Source organism: Rattus norvegicus, chromosome 6 (genome assembly GCF_036323735.1).
Source record: "Rattus norvegicus strain BN/NHsdMcwi chromosome 6, GRCr8, whole genome shotgun sequence".
Classification (NCBI taxonomy): domain Eukaryota; kingdom Metazoa; phylum Chordata; class Mammalia; order Rodentia; family Muridae; genus Rattus; species Rattus norvegicus.
The window spans coordinates 32,085,854-32,104,857 of NC_086024.1; the positions used below are offsets into that span (position 1 = coordinate 32,085,854).

Sequence of the window (19,004 nt, forward strand, 5' to 3'; positions counted from 1 at the left end):
CTGAGGAATAGAGGACAGTGACATGTCCCCATCTGCAAGCAAAATGGCTGGAGCAGTGAGAAACCGAGAATGGCGGTTGCAGAGAGAACACGCGTGGGTGGTGCAGCCTCAGCAGACACACTCAGGGGTTGCATGTGGGAGGAGGGGCTCCCAGACTTGAGGACTGGAGAAAGCATTAGCAACCTGACAGAACCCGGTTAACAAAGGAAGGACTACATCTCCCAGCATGCTCGGGTTCGGTGGGGTGACGGCTGGCGGTGGCTGCGCCGCATCCGACTGGTGGGCGCGGGACCTGGGTGGGCACCAGACCCTGTCATCCCTGAGAGGTCGGCGGGGTGCCGGCGGCGATGCACCGCTGTCCCTCGCCCAAGGGCCGCGCTGGGCTCCTGTTCCCCGCCCCGCGGCCCCGCCCCTTGCCCCACCCCAGCCGGGAGACCTAACCCGGGCCGCAGCGCAGCGGCCGCAGCAACATCTGTCTCGCCGCCGCTGCTCCGCCCCATCCCCTTCTGTTTTTCTCTCATTCTCCGGTGGTGGCGGCGGCGGGGAAGGCGAAGGAGAGGCAACAGCAGCCAGCTGTGGCTGCAATGAATGATCCCCCAGCCGGAGGGGAGGACTCCAGGTGAGCCTCTGACCTCGGGAGGACCGGGATCCCCCGGCCGCCCAGGACTCGCATCCCCTGCCATGGATCCCTAGGGGAAGGGAGAAAGGAGGAGGAAAAGACATCTCTGCCGCCCACCCCCATCTCATTTTCCTCTTCCTTTATCTCATTGTTGCCGAAGCTGTTTACCGTAGCTCTCTCTCTTGCTCCAGCATGGGGTGGGTTCCAGGCACTGCCCTTCGGCAGGAGCAGCTTGCTCGGTTGCCTGGGGATTCTGCCTAATTCTACCTCTCCAGCAGTGCATAGAAAGCCGTAGAGAGCTGTGGAGGCCTGGACTGCAGCAGTCTCGGGGCCAACTCCCTGCATCCCCACCCTGGTAGGCTGCATGCGGATTGAAGAGCGGTGCCTGGGGGCTGGGCCAGCCCGACTGATCCCGACTTAGGAGTAAGGGCAGGAGGACCGCCCAGGCTGCAGAGCGGCCCACCTGGAAGGACAGAGCTGCAAGATGGCCAGTAAGACCAAGGCCAGCGAGGCCCTGAAGGTGGTGGCCCGGTGCCGCCCCCTCAGTAGGAAGGAGGAGGCTGCTGGTCATGAGCAGATTCTGACCATGGACGTGAAACTGGGCCAGGTGACTCTGCGAAACCCCCGCGCGGCACCCGGGGAGCTGCCCAAGACCTTCACTTTTGATGCTGTGTATGACGCTAGCTCCAAGCAGGCCGACCTGTATGATGAAACGGTGAGGCCCCTGATAGACTCGGTGCTTCAGGGTTTCAATGGCACCGTATTTGCCTATGGCCAGACTGGCACTGGCAAGACCTACACCATGCAGGGGACCTGGGTGGAGCCAGAGCTCCGCGGGGTTATCCCCAATGCCTTTGAGCACATCTTCACCCACATTTCCCGCTCCCAGAACCAGCAGTACCTGGTTCGTGCCTCCTACTTGGAGATCTACCAGGAGGAGATTCGAGACCTGCTATCCAAGGAGCCAGGCAAAAGGCTAGAACTGAAGGAGAATCCTGAAACAGGGGTCTACATCAAGGACCTCTCTTCCTTTGTCACCAAGAATGTCAAGGAGATTGAACACGTGATGAACCTGGGGAACCAAGCCCGGGCAGTAGGCAGCACCCACATGAATGAGGTCAGCTCCCGGTCCCATGCCATCTTTGTTATCACAGTGGAGTGCAGTGAGCGTGGCTCCGATGGACAGGACCATATCCGAGTAGGCAAGCTCAACCTGGTAGACCTGGCCGGCAGTGAGAGGCAGAACAAGGCAGGTCCCAACACACCTGGAGGGCCAGCCACACAGTCAACAGCTGGTGGTGGCGGCGGAGGTGGCGGCACTAGTGGTTCTGGCAGTAGTGGAGAGAGGCCTAAGGAAGCTTCTAAAATCAATCTTTCACTGTCCGCCCTGGGCAATGTGATTGCTGCTTTGGCTGGCAACAGGAGCACCCACATCCCCTACCGGGACTCCAAGCTGACCCGGCTGCTCCAAGACTCATTGGGGGGCAATGCCAAGACCATCATGGTGGCCACACTGGGTCCAGCTTCTCATAGCTACGACGAGAGCCTCTCCACCCTGCGCTTTGCGAACCGAGCCAAGAACATCAAGAACAAACCGCGGGTGAACGAGGACCCCAAGGACACGCTGCTTAGGGAATTCCAGGAAGAGATCGCCCGCTTGAAGGCCCAGCTTGAGAAGAAGGGGATGCTGGGAAAGCGACCTCGGAGAAAGAGCAGTCGCAGAAAGAAGGCCGTGTCTGCTCCGGCCGGCTATCCAGAGGGGGCCGTAATTGAGGCTTGGGTGGCTGAAGAGGAAGATGATAACAACAATAATCACCGCCCACCCCAGCCCACCCTGGAGGCCGCTTTGGAGAAAAACATGGAGAATTACCTGCAGGAACAGAAAGAGCGGCTGGAGGAGGAGAAGGCGGCCATCCAGGATGACCGCAGCCTCGTGAGTGAGGAGAAGCAGAAGCTTCTAGAAGAGAAGGAGAAGATGCTGGAGGATCTGAGGCGGGAGCAGCAGGCCACAGAGCTGCTTGCAGCCAAGTACAAGGTAAGGTCCCCAGAGGATGAGAGATGTCCCCACAAGGACTTTGATTGGTAGATTTTCATTTGAGGGTCTGTGAGTTGGCCTGAACTGGGGTATCCCACCTCAGGACCACACACTGACGACTGTCCCAGAGCAGCTAAGCAAAGTACCATGATACTAGCTAGCCAAATGCACTTACATACATGCATACACACCAAGCAAAATGGGCAGGTGTCTTAGACCAATGGACTTGAGATGAGATGGTCTGCCGCTGTCCATCTTTGCAAATGGCCTCAGGATTGGTCAGGTCTATGAGAAGCCATGCAGGATTCTCCTCTCGTGAGTGCGGCTTCTCACTTCTGCATGGTCTCCTCTACTGATACTTTTCCCCCCTCTGCAGTGTCTTCAGACCTCATATCATATTAATAGTATCTGACATTTGGATAACACATCACCATTTACAAAGAACCCCATTTTTATATCATCTTGTCTCATCTTCACAGGAGCCGTTCCAAAGACTGGCTTTTAAAGCCTCATCTTACAGATGAGGACTTAAGGCTCAGAAAGGGCCAGGACCTTCAGAGTAGCTGGGCTGAGCTGGTACCTGCAGACTTCATGCTTTTAGTCTTCAGTAGCAAGGACTGGGAATCCTGCTTACTATGGAAATAACCCAGTGGATGGCGCAGTGCCAGGCCTACCCCTTGGTGTCATCATTAAGGAGACTCAGAGTGTCATGTAGGAGGTAGGATGGAGAAGTGGGCTTTATCCCCCAGACCTAGAGTCTGGGCCTCTTAGGCTCAGGCCCATCAAGTGGCTGACTGACTGGGGGTTTCTCTTTTCCTCCTACTTCCTTTGACGTTTTTATAAATAGGATGTTAGCCTGGGGGGGGGGTTGCCCAGGTTCTACTAATCATCTGAGGGGGCAAAAAAGAAAGAAAAAGCAATAGCTTACACAATGAAGCCTCTTGTCAACGATGTCTAATTCCCTATTGTCCTGAGAGATGTCAGGGCTTCTGCATCCTTCCTGAGCTGTCCACTTCCCAGAGAACCTCTGGCCCTATGTGGAAATAAGTTACTGAGTCAATTATAGACCTGTTAAATCCACCCCTCCTTCTTCTTTGGAATCTCATGTAGTCTAAGCTGGCCTAGAACTCTATGTCGATGAGGATGACCTTGAACTAATTATCTTCCTGCCTCCATCTCCTGATTGCTAGGATTACAGGCCAGTGCCGCCACCATACTTGTTTTTATGCACAGTTGGAGATCAACCCTGGAGTTTAGTGCATGCTGGACAAGCACTCTACCAGCTGAGCTCCATCCCTAGCTGCCTGTTAAATTTCAGTGCTGCAGATGTCACAACCCAGTGTCCCAGGCATTTCCGGCTCCCTGGAGCCTTCCACACTGGTGTTGGAGGAAAAATATGAAGAACCATGAACTTGCTGGGAAGATCAAACATTTCTTATTTATTCATAGGATGTGGGCTAGGAATGGGGAGGCCCAGCCCACAGCCAGTGGGAGAGTGACAGCTGGATCTCTGTGCATTGTCTCTGTACTGGGAATGTGCTGCTGCACCAGGGGCTGTGGCCTGGCATGTTTAATATTTAATTCACTCATGGAGAAGCTCTACCAGGGTTAGACTGAACTGTTTCCTCAAGGGGGTCTGGTACCAGGGCAAGGCAGTCCTATCTAGCAGGGAAAGAATCTAACATGCAGCCTGCCATTATGGACTGGAAAATCTTTTTTTTTTTTTTGAACATTTATTTCATTTTATTTATTTATTTTTTTGGGGGGGGGGACTGGAAAATCTTATGTGGCCCATCAGTCATTGCTTTCTCTTCCATGACATCCCTTACCCTGTTAGGCTGGGAGGCAGTGGTGTCATACAGGCTAAGAAAGGGAGAAAGTGCAGATGGATACTTTAAATGTTCTTAGAGGGAACTGACTGGTATTTTTCCATAAGGTTTTTGTTATCTGAGGCAATGTAAGAACACGGGTAATAAGACAGTCAAGAAATCAGAGGAGAATCATGCATAGTGGCAAGCATCTGGAATCCCAGATGCTTGGAAGACTGAGGTAGAAGAATAGTTCAAGCCTAGGAGTGGAGACCAGTCTGGGCAACATAATGAGAGCCTGTTTTGAAAATAAATAAACCGGGCTGGGGATTTAGCTCAGTGGTAGAGCGCTTGCCTAGCAAATGCAAGGCCCTGGGTTCAGTCCCCAGCTCCGAAAAATAGAAAAAAGAAAAAGAAAATAAATAAACCCACAAGCACATCAGTCAATCTATTGATTAAAACAAAGACTGGGGTGGCCAGAACTAGAATTCCTGTACTGTATTTATAGCCCATACAATAGTATGATCTTATTACTGGCAAGGGTCTTGGAGTACCAGTGTAGGTTGGCTCAGGCTCACACAGGTGGCCTGAGCAGAGCCCAGCTTGCTCACATATGGTCTATCCTCTTCACTGTTTACATTCCTGGTAATGTAATTTGTTGTTTTTCTTATCAGTGTATATTAGTTATATACGATGAGTTTCATTATGACACTTTTATATATGTATTTAATGTATTTTTATTATATTCACTTCCTATACCCTCTCTTGTCCCCTCCCTATTTCCACTAATCCCCCTTACACTTTCCAACCAACACCTTTTCTTTTCCTCTGTGTGTGTGTGTGTGTGTGTGTGTGTCTGTGTGTGTTCCAGTGAATTTCATTAAGGTTACTTACAAGAGCACTGACACCTTACCAGTACCGCGTGGGGTGGGAGGGGGGGATGTCTTTCACCTCCAGCAATCATTAACTACGTGAAAATAGTTGTTTTTTTTTTTTCTTTCTTTTTTTCAGAGCTGGGGACCGAACCCAGGGCCTTGTGCTTGCTAGGCAAGCGCTTTACCACTGAGCTAAATCCCCAACCTCGAAAATAGTTCTTTAAGGGTGTATTTATTTTATGTGTATGTGTGTGCCTGACTGATGTGCAACATGTATGTGCAGGAGCCTGCAGAGAGCAGTTAAAAGAGAGCTTCGGATCCCCTAGAACTTGAGTTGCAGGAAATTGTGAGTTTTCATGTGGGGCTCTGAGAACTGAACCTGAATACCCTGGAGTTCAGTGAGTGCTCTAAACCAGGAAAATATCCACCCAGCTCAAGTAATTTGTTTTTATGTAACACTGTACGCTGTAGCTTTTTTTAAAATTTATTATTATTTTTTTTTATACAGGGTTTCTCTGTGTAGCCCTGGCTGTCCTGGAACTATGTAGATATGTAGACCAGGATGGTTTTGAACTCAGAGATCCATCTGCCTCTGCCCTCCCAGTGCAGGGATTAAAGTGTGCACTACCAATACCCAGCTACATTGTAACGTCTTTTTTTTTTTTTTTAAAGATTTATTTATTTATTATATATAAGTACACTGTAGCTGTTCAGACACACCAGAAGAGGGCATCAGATCTCATTACAGATGGTTGTGAGCCACCATGTGGTTGCTGGGATTTGAACTCAGGACCTTTGGAAGAGCAGTCAGTGCTCTTAACCGCTGAGCCATCTCTCCAGCCCCAGTAACGTCTTAATCCTATTCCTTCAACAACCTGAAGTCACCTACACTGTTTCCATTTTGCAAGGCTGGGAGATGTTGGCTGGTCTATAAATCTGGTTAAGTGGCAGAGCCAGTCCTAGAATCCAGGTCTTCTGATGTCCCCAGCCCTATGATCTTTTCAAATCACCTAAGGTTTCTCCATGTTTGCTTCCTGTGGGACTCAGGGCAAAGACTTTTGCCTCTCTGAGCCTTGGGTTCCTTGTTGTCTAATGAGAAACAGAAGCTTGACGTAGATCCCTGGGGAGTGGGTGAGATGGCTGTGAGATAGATAGAAGCTTAGGGGGAAGAGCAGCCTGGGAAATTCCAGGAGAGAAATGAGTCCATATCCTGTCATTTCTGAAGCAGCCACCCCAGGATAATCAGCAGGGATCAAGGGCAGAATGGAACTCAGGCAGAGGACCCAATCTTCCCGTGCTGCCCCTAGCAGTGCACAGGTTCTGGGACGGCAGAAACATTTTGACAGCTCCTTAGGGAGCCACAGTATAGCGATAACAGTCCAGTCCCGCCTCTTTCCCAGGGTTGCACAGGAGATGAAATGAGATCTTTAGTGTGGGGGCATTTAAATAGGTTGAAAACCTTGAAAGGAATGGAGAGCATTAGCAGCCACGGGGTGTCTTCAGTCTGCCAAGCAGGGGTCCACGACTGACACTTTTGTTGTCCGGTTTAACTCTTTCTTTACCCCGCCTTTCTAAGAGCGTTGTCCCAGTCCTGCAGAGCCAGGCCAGGAAGGTCTTGGAGACCTCAGGAGCCTGGGAGCTTTCCAGCTCTATCTGCAATTAACTCTTGCCTACTTTCTGAGTTAGGCATCAGCTGCTCTTCTCACTTCCTGGTCCCTGCCATTCCTCTCCTCCAGTTCTTACCATCCCCGAGGCCAGCTCAGTGTAGCTGAGTCGACCCAGTGCCCTCATTCGCTGTGTCTGACTCATCCTCCAGTCTGTCTTGTCTGCTTTCCCTGCCTGCCACCCCCAAGGTTTCTGATTCTCTTTGTTCTCCTCTCCATGTGCACAAACACTGTGCCTGTCTCCTCTAAATCTTTTTTTTTTTTTTTTTAAATCTTTCCTTTGGCTTTTACCACATTTGCTGTGGTGCTCAGAATAGGTATACAGATGTTTGAGTTTGTGGTGGTGACCTGTGCCCTGTGTACCATTAATCATTAGCAAGCTACATACTTAGGACATATCCCTAGGGAACTGAGGGACTTGACAGCAATCTCATCCTATGAAGTAGGAGGAATGAATAACGTTACAGATTCACAGTGCACAGTGAAAGGCTCAGCTCTAAGGCTGCACACACACTGATGAATGCTTGCAGACTGGGAGAAGAAGGGCCCTCCCTACTCAGACTTAACGTTTTTGGGAGGTTGATGTTGATTCTACAAAATTTGATTCTCCATGACAGAAAGGAAGCTGTTTTGGGGGAGGTGACAGGACACAAAACCCAGGCTGAGGCAAGCATTGGGGTGATTCTGCAGGAAGCAGGTCTGCAAAGCCAGTGAGGAGCAGGGACTCTGGCTGGAGCCCAACTCTCTCTCTCTCTGTGGTGGGTTTCAAAAAAAGAACTCTCAGAAACAGCCACCAAAGCCAGAGGGATGAGATCACTCCGAGGAGGACAAACTGAACTGAATATTCATTGTCCCCTTTGTGGGTCCCTCTTCTTCCTCCTGTGTTGGAGCACGAGCATTGTCTGCACGTCGAGTTAGCAGACAGGAAGTTTCAACTCAAGCATTAACAATCTCAACAGTAATAATGAGGTTGACAAAGATCTACTTCGATAAATTATATGCAGATATGCAAATTAGGTCAATTGTTCTACCCAAGCGCCGGCAATTTCCAGGAAATGTATTGCATTGTTATTGCTCTCATTTTATTTTTTTAATTTTTTTATTGTGGGGCACCAGGATTGAAGCCAGGGCCTTCCTTGGCTATACTAGGTAGGCCCAACCCTGTTTTATTTTTAACTAGGTTTTCTTTTTTACTGTGCTGTGAATTGAACCCAGAACCTTGCTCATTTATACAAGGCCAGCCATCTACCACTGAGCAGTATCCCCCCACATAATACAAATAACTTCTAAAAATTATGATGATGATGATGTTTGATTTTGAGAGGTTTTGCTACGTGGTGCTGGCTGATCTGGAACTTGATAAGTAGGTCAGATTGTCCTTGAACTCAGAGATCAGCTTGCTTTTGTCTTTAGAGTGCAGGAATTAAAGCTGCGTACCACCCTACCTATCAAAACTTTATTTATTTATTCTTTTTCCCCCTCGGAGCTGGGGACCGAACCCAGGGCCTTGCGCTTGCTAGGCAAGCGCTCTACCACTGAGCTAAATCCCCAACCCCCAAAACTTTATTTTTAATTTAATTTTATTTTATTATTCTGTGTGGGGATGTTTTTTGTGTGTTCGTGCTGTACACCACATGCATACAGTACCCTGGAGGCTAGAAGGAGGCCTTGAATATTTTGGAACTGGAGTCATGGATGGTTGTGAGCCACCATATAGGTTCTGGGAATCGAACCTGTGCTTTTAACTGCTACACCATCTCTCCAGCACCACAAACCATTATTATTATTAATAGGAAGTCTTGCTATGTTGATGTGTTGTTCAGACTAGCATCTAAATCCCAAAGCTCTCGTTTCAATGTCTTGAATGCTGAGCCGTAACCATGGAGCACCATGCTTGGTTTCAAGAACTGCTTGATAGAATCCACTTGCTTTAAGAATGGGTGCGGGGGGTGGGGGGTGGGGTTGGGGATTTAGCTCAGTGGTAGAGCGCTTGCCTAGCAAGCACAAGGCCCTGGGTTCGGTCCCCAGCTCCGAAAAAAAGAAAAGAAAAGAAAAAAAGAATGGGTGCGGGCTGGGGATGTAGCTTAGTTGATAGAGTGCTTACATAGCATCCCTGAAGCCCTGGATTAAATAAGCCTGTAATCCCAGCACTCAAGAGGTAGAAGGTCAGGAGGAGTAAGGGTCAAGGTCACCCTTGGCTACACAGCAAATTGGAAGCTAGCCTGTGCTACATGAGCCCATTTTCCAAACAATATATTGGGTAGCAATGATGGTGATGGTTTTAAGGGTTTGTGTTTATCCCCAAACTCATTGGTTTAGATGCATTCAACGTGTGCAGCATTGTTATGTGTTAATCATTCCTTGATACAGTAACAAGCTCTATCTGGAAATGGAGCTCAATGGTAGAATAGTAGCTTAATTTGTCAAGATTCAAATAAGGCTGGACACCACCCCTAAAACTCCCCGGATAACCTAGACAGTGTCTTCTTTCCAAAAGCTGATCTGGTTCCAAACACCTGTTCTCAAGGACATAAGCCTCACGAAGACAGTGGGAGATGGACCGGCTTGGTCGTCAGAGCTTTGTGTGCACCCTGACCCCATCCCAGTTGAGTCTTCTAACGTCAGACCCTTAAGATAAGCTTGGTGGGAACCCATGGCCCATGTTCCAGGCTGGGTCTAACATATAAGTCAATGCCTGTGGCCTCTCCTTGTTGGTGGGAACGTGCCAGTATTCCTGTGTTTCTTCTCATCGCTGGTGGGTGTGGTCAGTTCACAGGAGGCATGTTCTGTGGCCAGAGCATTTTGTAAGATAAAAATTTGAAGAAGCCAGTAAGGAGGTATGGTGGCACCAGTACTTGGAAGGTAGAGGCAGGAGGACACTGACTATCACCCTTTCCCAGAATCTGAGGGCATATGACTCAGTGGCAGAGTTTTGCCTAGCTAGTATAAGGTCCTGAGTTTGATCTAAAGATCTGAAAACGAGTTTTTTTTTTTTTTTTTTTTTTTTTTTTTTTTTTTTTTTGAGACAGGGTCAGACTGTGAATGAGCTTGCTCTGAGAGTAAGGATGACCTTCACTTTCTAACCCTCCCGAGTCTACATTCTTAGTGTTGGGCTCTCAGGCCTGCACAGTTCATGCGGTGCTGGGGATCAAACCGAGGGCTTTATGCATGCCTATGAGGCCTCTACAAGCTGAGCTACCTCCTCGGTACACACTTGGCCTGTTTACTTGGTTGTTTTGTGAGACAGGGTTTGCTGTAGCCTAGGCTAGCCTTGATCACCCAGTCGTTCTGCCTTCATATCCCAGTAGGTTTGTACCATCGTGACTGAATACGTGATTTGACCAGTGGGAAATGTATATGACTAATTAATTTCCATTTGTGATTCGGGCTTCAGGCTGTGGTGAGGAAGACCCTTCGGTTTGTTCAGGTTTCTCAGCTCTGCGCTGGCTGGAGGAATGTGTGAGCTTTGTTGCCTTTGGTCCTTCCAGCCCCCGGAAACACGAGATTGGATGAAGTGGCTGTGATAATGTTCTCATTGTGTTCTGAGGACCCAGAGCAAAAGCTTGGAATTCAGATCAAGAAAAGCACTTTGCTCTTGACTGGGCCCTGCCAGCCACTATGCCTGGCCTGGGGCACTTCTTTTGTAGTTGCAGAACTGCGTGGCCGTCTGAGTGGATAGAAGAATAGCCTATCTCTCCTTAGTAACTGCTGTGTGAGCGGGGGAAGACCAACCTCCGCGCTCGGAGCTTGCGTGCCATCTGCATTCTAGGGTTGGGATCTAGAAGTTCTGCTTACGTTTTCATCTTTTTTTTCTCTCACTAAGTAGACCAGGCTGGTCTCAAGCTCAGGGAGAGCTGCCGGCCTGAGTGCTGGGATCAAAGGCATGTGCCAACACACCCCACTATCATTATTCATCTTTTGATGCTGAAAATGAAACCAAGTCCTCATGCACGTAAAGCCATGCTCTGTCGCTAAGCCCTAACCCCGTTACTGGAATTTTTAATATCCTGAGAAAGTCCTGGACTTTAGCTCCCAGTCAAAATAAAGTTAGTGTCCAATTGTCTTTTCCCTCCCAGATTTCATCCACTTATTTGTTTTGGTCTTTTGAGCCAAGGTTTCAAGTATCTCAGGCTGGTCTTGAACTCTGTATGTAGCTGAGGATGACCTTGATCTCCTGCCCCCACATCTAAAGTCCTGGGATAATATAAGAGCACCACTATGCCTGGCTTATGTCTGGTTTGTTTGCTTGTTTGTTTGAGGCAGGGTTTCATGTTTCCTAACCCAGATACCCTTGAACTCACTGCACAGTTGGTCCGGCCTTGAACTTCTGACCCTTCTGCCTCCATTTTTCAGAGTGCTAGCTCCTGCATATTCCACACAGAAGACTCAGGGCTTGGGTTGGCTGTTTTTGTTGCAGTAAGTAATTGTACATAGGCTTTTTCCTTTCTTTATCTGACTGGCAGGAAGATGCCTGCAGCAATAGTAGTAATAACGAAGCCATATTTTCTCCCTTGTGTGATTAAGGCCAAACACTCCGATACATTATTTATGTGTATTGATTCCTTTCGGCCTCACAGTAGCACTGAGAAGCTGTGCTGTTCTAATTTCCATGTGACAACTAGAATACTGAGCAGTGTCACCTGCCTCGGACATGGTGGTGGCTCTGGAGTTCTGAGGCTGTGACTAACTGGTGTGTGACCTTCCTCCCCTCCACGTCGTGACAAGCCTGATCCCTCGCTAACAGGTCCCAGTGGGAGCTCCTGTCTCCTGGGATGCTTAACTCAGCAACTCCGCCTTTCCATATGATGCAAACCCTTAGACTCTGTATCACCCCAAGTCATACAATCAAATCAAATCTTAAAAAAAATATTTTTTTGGCCTGGTGGTGGTAGCTCATTCCTTTAATCCCAGCACTTGAGCAGCAGGCAAGCAGATCTCCAAGTTCTAGGCTAACATGGTCTATAAAGAGTAAGCTCTAAAACAGCCAAGGCAACACAAAGAAACCTGACTCAAAAAAATTACCAAAAAAAATTTTTTAAAGACAATCTCATTGGCTAAGCTGTCCTAAAACTTGCTCTGTAGCCCAGGCTGGTCTTGAACCTTTTACCTCAACCTCCAATGCCTTGCTACTTTTTACCTTTAAAAAAACCCCAGTAATGGTATATATTTTTTTAAAGATTTTTTTTATCATATACAAGTACACTGTAGCTGTTTTCAGACACACCAGAAGAGGGCATCAGATCTCATTACAGATGGTTGTGAGCCACCATGTGGTTGCTGGGAATTGAACTCAGGACCTCTGGAAGAGCAGTTGGTGTTCTTTAACCGCTGAGCCATCTCTCCAGCCCATGATATATTGTTTAATAAGTTAGTTTTTTTCTTTTTTGACAATAGCAGGGACTGAACTAAATTATCTGCATTGAACATGGCTATGAGGCAAGGGCTCTACCATTACACTACAGCCCTATACTTTATTCGAAACAGGGTCTTGCTATGGTTGACCTGCGACTCACTATGTAGCCCAGGCTGGACCTTGTGATCCTTTGGCCTCAGTCTTCCTCACAGGTATATGCTGCCACACTCCCCACACCTTCTTGTTTAATTATTTTTACAATAAGCCTCTATTGCTTTGTTTGTTTTGCTTTGCAGTGCTGGTCATTGAATTTGATATCATATATGGTATGGTGCTCTGCAGATAATTCACATTTCCAGGCCCACTGCCTTTTATTTTTACAATGTAGGTCACTGTGTAGTCCAGGCTAACCCTGAATTCATGACTCTCCTGCCTGAGCCTCCCTAGGTACTAGGATTGCTGACATTTGCCTGGCTCTTTTTTTCCCCTTTATTTTTAAATTTAGAAAACGTACATTTATTTGTATGGAGAAAGGGTATTGGTGACACAGCAGTCCTGAAAGTCAGAGGGAAAAGTTTGAGAGTTTATGTTCGTTGGCATTTTGCCTCCATGTATGTCTGTGTGAGATTGTCAGAAGCCCTGGAACTGGAGTTAAAGACAATTGCAAGCCACTATGTTGGTGCTGGGAATTGAACTCAGGTCCTCTGGAAGAACTGCCAGTGTTCCCAACTCCTGAGCCATCACACACACACACACACACACACTCACACACACACACACACACACACACACACACACACACACACACACACAGAGAGAGAGAGAGAGAGAGAGAGAGAGAGAGAGAGAGAGAGAGAGAGAATGAATGAATGAATGTATGTTTAGACCCCAGAAAGAAAGAAAACCAGATGTGGTGGCTCCCTGTAAAACCTGTATCCCTGTATTTGAACTGTAAAGGCAATAGGATCAGGAGTTCAAGGACAGCCTTGGCTACATAGGGGTTTGAGGTCAACCTGGGCTCAGGAGACCCTATCTTTTTTGTGACTTTTTTTTTTTTTCGGAGCTGGGAACCGAACCCAGGGCCTTGCGCTTGCTAGGCAAGCACTCTACCACTGAGCTAAATCCCCAACCCCGTAGGAGACCCTATCTTGAAAGAACAAACACAGACACATAAATAATTAAAAATAAAACATCGAAAGGAAGTGCGTTCAAGAGCAACCTGGACAACTTGTGAAACTGTCTTAAGATAAAAAGTGAAGGGCTGGAGAGATGGCTCAGTGGTTAAGAGCCCAACTGCTCTTCCAGAGGTCCTGAGTTCAATCCCCAGCAACCACATGGTGGCTCACGACCATCTGTAAAGAGATCTGATGCCCTCTTCTGGTGTATCTGAAGACAGCTACAGTGTATTTATATATAATAAATGAATAAATCTTTAAAAAAAAAGATAAAAAATGAAAAAAGCTAGGTTTATATCTGAGTTACAATAAAATGATTGCCTGGGAAGAATGAGACCCTAGGTTCAAACCTAGTATACTGCTCCCCAAAAGTGTGCGTGTGTACTGTGTCTGTGTGTCTGTGTTTCTGTGTGTCTCTGTGTGTCTGTGCCCTGGTAGGATGATTCACTTAAAAGCAGTAAAAACTTTAGAGGAATCAGGGTTTGTAAGTATAGTCAGTCGATTTGGTTGCTGATAATCCTATGATTGTACACATCTCTTGATCTTCCGAGGAATGTAAGAAATGATCCTGCGGTCATTGTTCCGTGCATTACTTGCTAGCCCTGCTGGGGCTCAGAACAGCCTAATGAGAGGACTGGGAGCCTGGGTGAGCCTGGGCCAGGAGCCTGGAGTCTGTCACCTAGAGTGATCCAGCCCTCTGGGGCCTGTATGTCCTCTGTCGAAGACTGAGGCTAGTTAGTCACAGTACATCCTTTGACGCTGTGCCATTCCTTCTCCTGGATTTGCATGTCAGGTAATGAGAGAACCTTCTAGAAAGCTATAAATACAAGAGGGAAATGGTGGGTCCAGTGAGATAGATGCCTCAGGGTAAAGACAATGGTGCCAAGCCTGTGACTGGAGTTCTATCTCAAGAGAGATGACTCCCAAATGCCCACCACAGCCGGCACAAGCACACACGTGTGCACACACAATAAGTAGATAAGTGAATAATTTTTGAGACAGGGTTTTATTGGGTAGCCTTGGCCTCTGCCTCCTGATTGCTAGGATTAAAGGCTTATACCATGGGCCCAGCATAATTTTTTGAACTCGTGATCCTCCTGCCTCTGCCTCCTTCAGCAAATCCTACCGGCGTGCGCCACCACAACCGGCAATTTTTTGTTTTTTTTCAGAAGGGAATCGTGAAGAAAGATGAATCACAGGTCAGCCTAGGTGTTTTGCTCTGCCACTGAAGGAAACACCCGGCCTTTTTCTTGGTGCTCTTTTCTGGCATGGAAGGCGCACTTCTGGGCATCCCCACCTTGTCCAGCACTGAGACCAGAGCCTGGCCTACCTTATTCCCGGCCAGTTTTTCTCAATCTCTAATTTTTCTTTTTCCTAATGAGAGTATTCTTGGCACTCGAAACCTCAGTCATTTACGTTGCATTTGAGCCATCTGAGGAGACTCAGACGTAATGTCCTGGTTTATGTCCCCAGGGCAGAAAACCACTGAAAATAGCTCTATTCATCTGAAAATAGACCTATTCATCCTCTCCCCTTCATCTCTCCTTTCTTCTTCCCTCACTGCTGACTCCTCAAGACCTGCAGTCCAAGCCTGAAAAGGAGAAATAGGGCTGGTTAGGAATGACTGTCTCGGGGTTGGGGATTTAGCTCAGTGGTAGAGCGCTTGCCTAGCAAATGCAAGGCTCTGGGTTCAGTCCCCAGCTCCGTGGGGGAGGGGGGTACCGAATGGCTGTCTCTTTAAGAGATGGAAGTGGGGGACAGGGTTTTTGGTTTGGTCCTTTGCAGTGAGTGGTGAGTGCATCCCAATGGTTCAGCCAGTGAGTTACCCACGCTTGATTTGGTTTGTTCCATTTGCTTTTGCTGCTGTTGTTTCCCGAGTCAGAGCCTCACTGTGTAGCCCTGGTTCTCCTGGAGCTGAATCTGTAGACCAGGCTGCCCTCGAACTTGGAGATCGATCCACCTGCCTCTGCCTTGGGAGCGCGGAGACCAAAGGTGTGCGCCATCACCACTGGCTGCTTGATTTAGTTTTGCGGTGTTATCACGGAACCCAAGGCTTTGTTAGGCTTGGGTTCTACCTCATGAACTACATTCCCAGCCCTCCTGTATACATGGTCGTTTATGAAGCACCTCTATCTGCTGCCCAACTGGTCTTCTTTAACTGAAGCTTGTAAGAGAGCGTGTTCTGGTTCCTACTTTACAGAGAGTGGCCGAGCCTACGAGGAAAGCTCACTCGCATGCCCACCGTTTCTCCATGATATCCCGGTACAGATCTTATAAGGCGGACCCTTCCCATGAGCCGTCCAGGTTTCCGTCTCTCTAGGATTCTAATGATAGAACCTCCCCCAGGATGTAGGGAAGAACTCCCTAGCCCACCCTCATCCCAGAGCCCCCCCCCCCCCCCGTAAGTGCCCGGCACAGGCCAAAGCTGTCTCAGCTGGAAGAGAAGGCAATGATGCCCTGAGCTTTCCTGATGGCTCTTGAGTCAGCAAAGATACAAAGATCAATTGCAACTTCTTCCCACATACCTCGCTGCCCTGAAACTGGTGGGTAGCCGAAGAACAGAGCGAGGCTGGGAGTCAGGTTACCATCCAGTTATCCTCCTGCTGGCCGGCTCCAGAACCGTGGGCAAGTCTGAACCTTAGTTTTATTGTGTGTCGAGTAGAGCTCACAAGTGTGACATCATGTCATAAGGTTCTCGTGATGCTTGCACTGGGTGATGAAGGTGCAAAAGATCTGGTCCAGGGCTGGGGAGATAGATTAGTGAGTGAGGTGCCATCCTGATTGCCCAGGCCTGACAGGGTGGAGGAAGAGAACTGACTCCTCCAGTGCTGTCTGCTGACCTCTCCGTGCGAGGCGTCATCCCTGCCCTTTAATAAATATATGTAATTTTTGAAAAAGAGACCCAGTCTAGTCATGGACATAGGGTAAGATGCATCTGAGACATATCACAGCGTGGCTGGCAGTAGCAGGCCTAAGTTGTTTGCCTTCTTCGTTTGTTGGAGACTCAGACTTGATGGAATCTTCCCCAAAGAGTGGCTGGTCAGGCTGTCATTCTTTTAGTTTTCCTGACCAGTGTTTAACAAAAAGCACCGGAGTTCCTGATTTCTATCTCCCCTGGCCCATTGATCTCTCTCTCTCTCTCTCTCTCTCTCTCTCTCTCTCTCTCTCTCTCTCTCTCTGTACATCTGTACTAATATGTCACCATGCCTGGTTTATGAGGTGCTGACGATCAAACTCAGGGTCTCTTGTATACTAAGCAAGCACTCTACCAACTGATCAAAATTCCCTCAGCTTCCCTCCCTCCCTTTCCCCTCCCATCCCTCTATTGAAATCTTGCTGTTGTAGCACAGGCTGGCTTGAACGTGTGGTCTTCCTGCCTGAGCCTCTCAAGTACTAGGTTCATGCCTCCATGCCTAGTTCAACCTCTGGTTTTATACTCCTGTTCCCTGGAACTGGGGAAAGTGACCTCTGAACATTCGAGGCTGTGTCTACAAGCTGACATGCTCCCTGTGGTGGTCCTGTTCATTGTACAGCAGCTGACTGACTGCCTCTGATACCCCAAGCCGGAGCCCTAATCAAATTGGGAAATCACTCGGGAAGTGCTAAGTTAATAGAGCAGGAGTTATGCACACAGATTTCTTCATCAGGAGACGCCAAGCTTGGAGAGCAGTGGTGTTCCTGGGCCTCTGTGTCCTGTCTCTAATGCATGGAGGTCTGTGGCAGTGACTCCCAAGGTCACATGGTCATCGTGTGCTCAGTTTTCCTCCCTCGAGACTCAGACCATGGTGCCCTGGAGCTCCCAACCAGATCTGCTCTATCCCACAGCCTGGACCTATTTAACATCCAGAGAGGCAAACAGTCCTGTCTCCAGGCCCCACCCACCCATACCCTTGGCCCAAGAGATCACAAAGGAAGCACTGACTAACTGAGATCATCTCCAGGCAACTTTTCCTTAGGACCAGCACCTGAATGGCAGCCCCTTTGTCGTGCACACCCAGCTCGAACTGCACAAGAGTTGGAGGCCTCCTTTCCCTCCGCTTCCCACAGGTGACGGCTAAGGAGAGAGATCTCTAAGGCAAAGGAGACGAGCCTGCTATCCTCAGAAAGACCAGAAAAAGGAAAACAGAAAAGAATCAAGAAGCTGGCTTGTGACGTATTTCAGAGTGTGGGAGTCAGATAGCATGGGCTGAGACTTTGCCCCTGGATCCCAGTTTTGATTTCACACCAGGCCCAGCCCCCTCTCCTAACACAGGCTGGTCAGGCTGGTCTTGTCTGCCAAGCCTGATAGACACGGAGGTTCAGCTGAGTGTGGCAAGACTTACTCAGCAAGAAAGCGATAATTCGGATTCAGTGGTCATTTGGCCTGGGCGGGACCAGCTGAGGAGAGGGGAACTGAATCAATAGAATGGGCGGAAATGGACAGTTAGTCATCATCCCGGAGATCTTAATGGAGGTCCTGCCAGCAGGAGGTGTCTTACAGCAGTTCTAGGTCCAAGACGCCCTTACAGGAAGCAGGCTGAGACTCATGCCATGGTGACTGTGGGCGAGTGGCTGGGACCTTGAGGTCTCATGTCGTCCTGGTTGATGCTGTAGATGCCAGGTCTGAATGCCAGCCCATATTCTGTGTGATGATGTGCAGATGGGACAACGGGTAACGGGTAGCCTTCAGATTCAGGGACTGTGAGCCTAGAGAAGGGACCAGGGGAAGATGGATAGACAGTTCTGCTATATAGCAAAGATCCACGTGGTCTCCCAAAAGCCACCCCAGCTGGGCATCCTGGAACATGCCTGAGTGGCAGAAGGATCACATCACATGAGTTCAAGGACAGCCTAGTCTATACAGTAAGTTCCAGGCCAATCTCGATGCACAGCGAGACTGTCTCAAAAACAAAGTAAAAGCTGGGCAGTGGTGCTGCGCATCTTAGGTCCCTGCATTTGGGAGACAGGGGCAGGCAGATCTCTGTGAGTTCAAGGCCAGCCTGGTCCACTGAGTCAGTTCCAGGACAGCCAGGGCTACACAGAGAAACCCTGTCTCACAAAACAAAACAAAACAAAACAAAACAAAACCTACAAACAAACAAAGTATCCCCAAGCAGCACTTAGGGCTTGTTGGAAAGGAGAGAGCAAGCCTTGTGATGGCCAGAAGCCCAGTATGGTGGCACGTGCCTATAATCTCAGCACTTGGAAGACAGGCAGAAAAATCAGGTGTTCTGAGCCATCCTTAGCTACAAATCAAGTTGGAGGCCAGCCTGGACCACATTCAATACTAATTCTATCTTGAGGGGGGGCACCCCTGATTATTAAATTAATTCAAGGAGGAGACTCACTTTATATCTATCACTATTATGACAATTTTAAATGATAATATTTCATGCTAATGCTACTGTGATAAAATTGTTTGCAGCCAGGCATGATGACGTACACCTTTAATTCCAGTACTTGGGAGAAAGAGTCAGGTCTCTGTGAGTTTGAAGC

At 48.5% G+C, this 19,004-nt stretch overlaps 2 protein-coding genes across 2 annotated transcripts in view; both read left to right on the top strand.

Annotated features, from left to right (window-relative positions):
* Positions 1–1,025: 1,025 nt before the first annotated feature.
* Kif3c (kinesin family member 3C) overlaps positions 1,026–19,004 on the top strand; it is a 38,934-nt gene continuing 20,955 nt past the window's right edge. Inside the window, 1 exon segment of the mRNA NM_053486.1 lies at positions 1,026–2,654. Coding sequence (NP_445938.1) covers positions 1,104–2,654 — 1,551 coding nt within the window. The 5' untranslated portion in view covers positions 1,026–1,103.
* The window catches only part of Asxl2 (ASXL transcriptional regulator 2), a 143,991-nt gene continuing 129,630 nt past the window's right edge, over positions 4,644–19,004 (top strand). The window contains exon 1 of the mRNA XM_063262612.1: positions 4,644–4,648. The gene's annotated coding sequence lies outside the window, so the exon portion shown is untranslated. The remainder of the gene's footprint in view (positions 4,649–19,004) is intronic.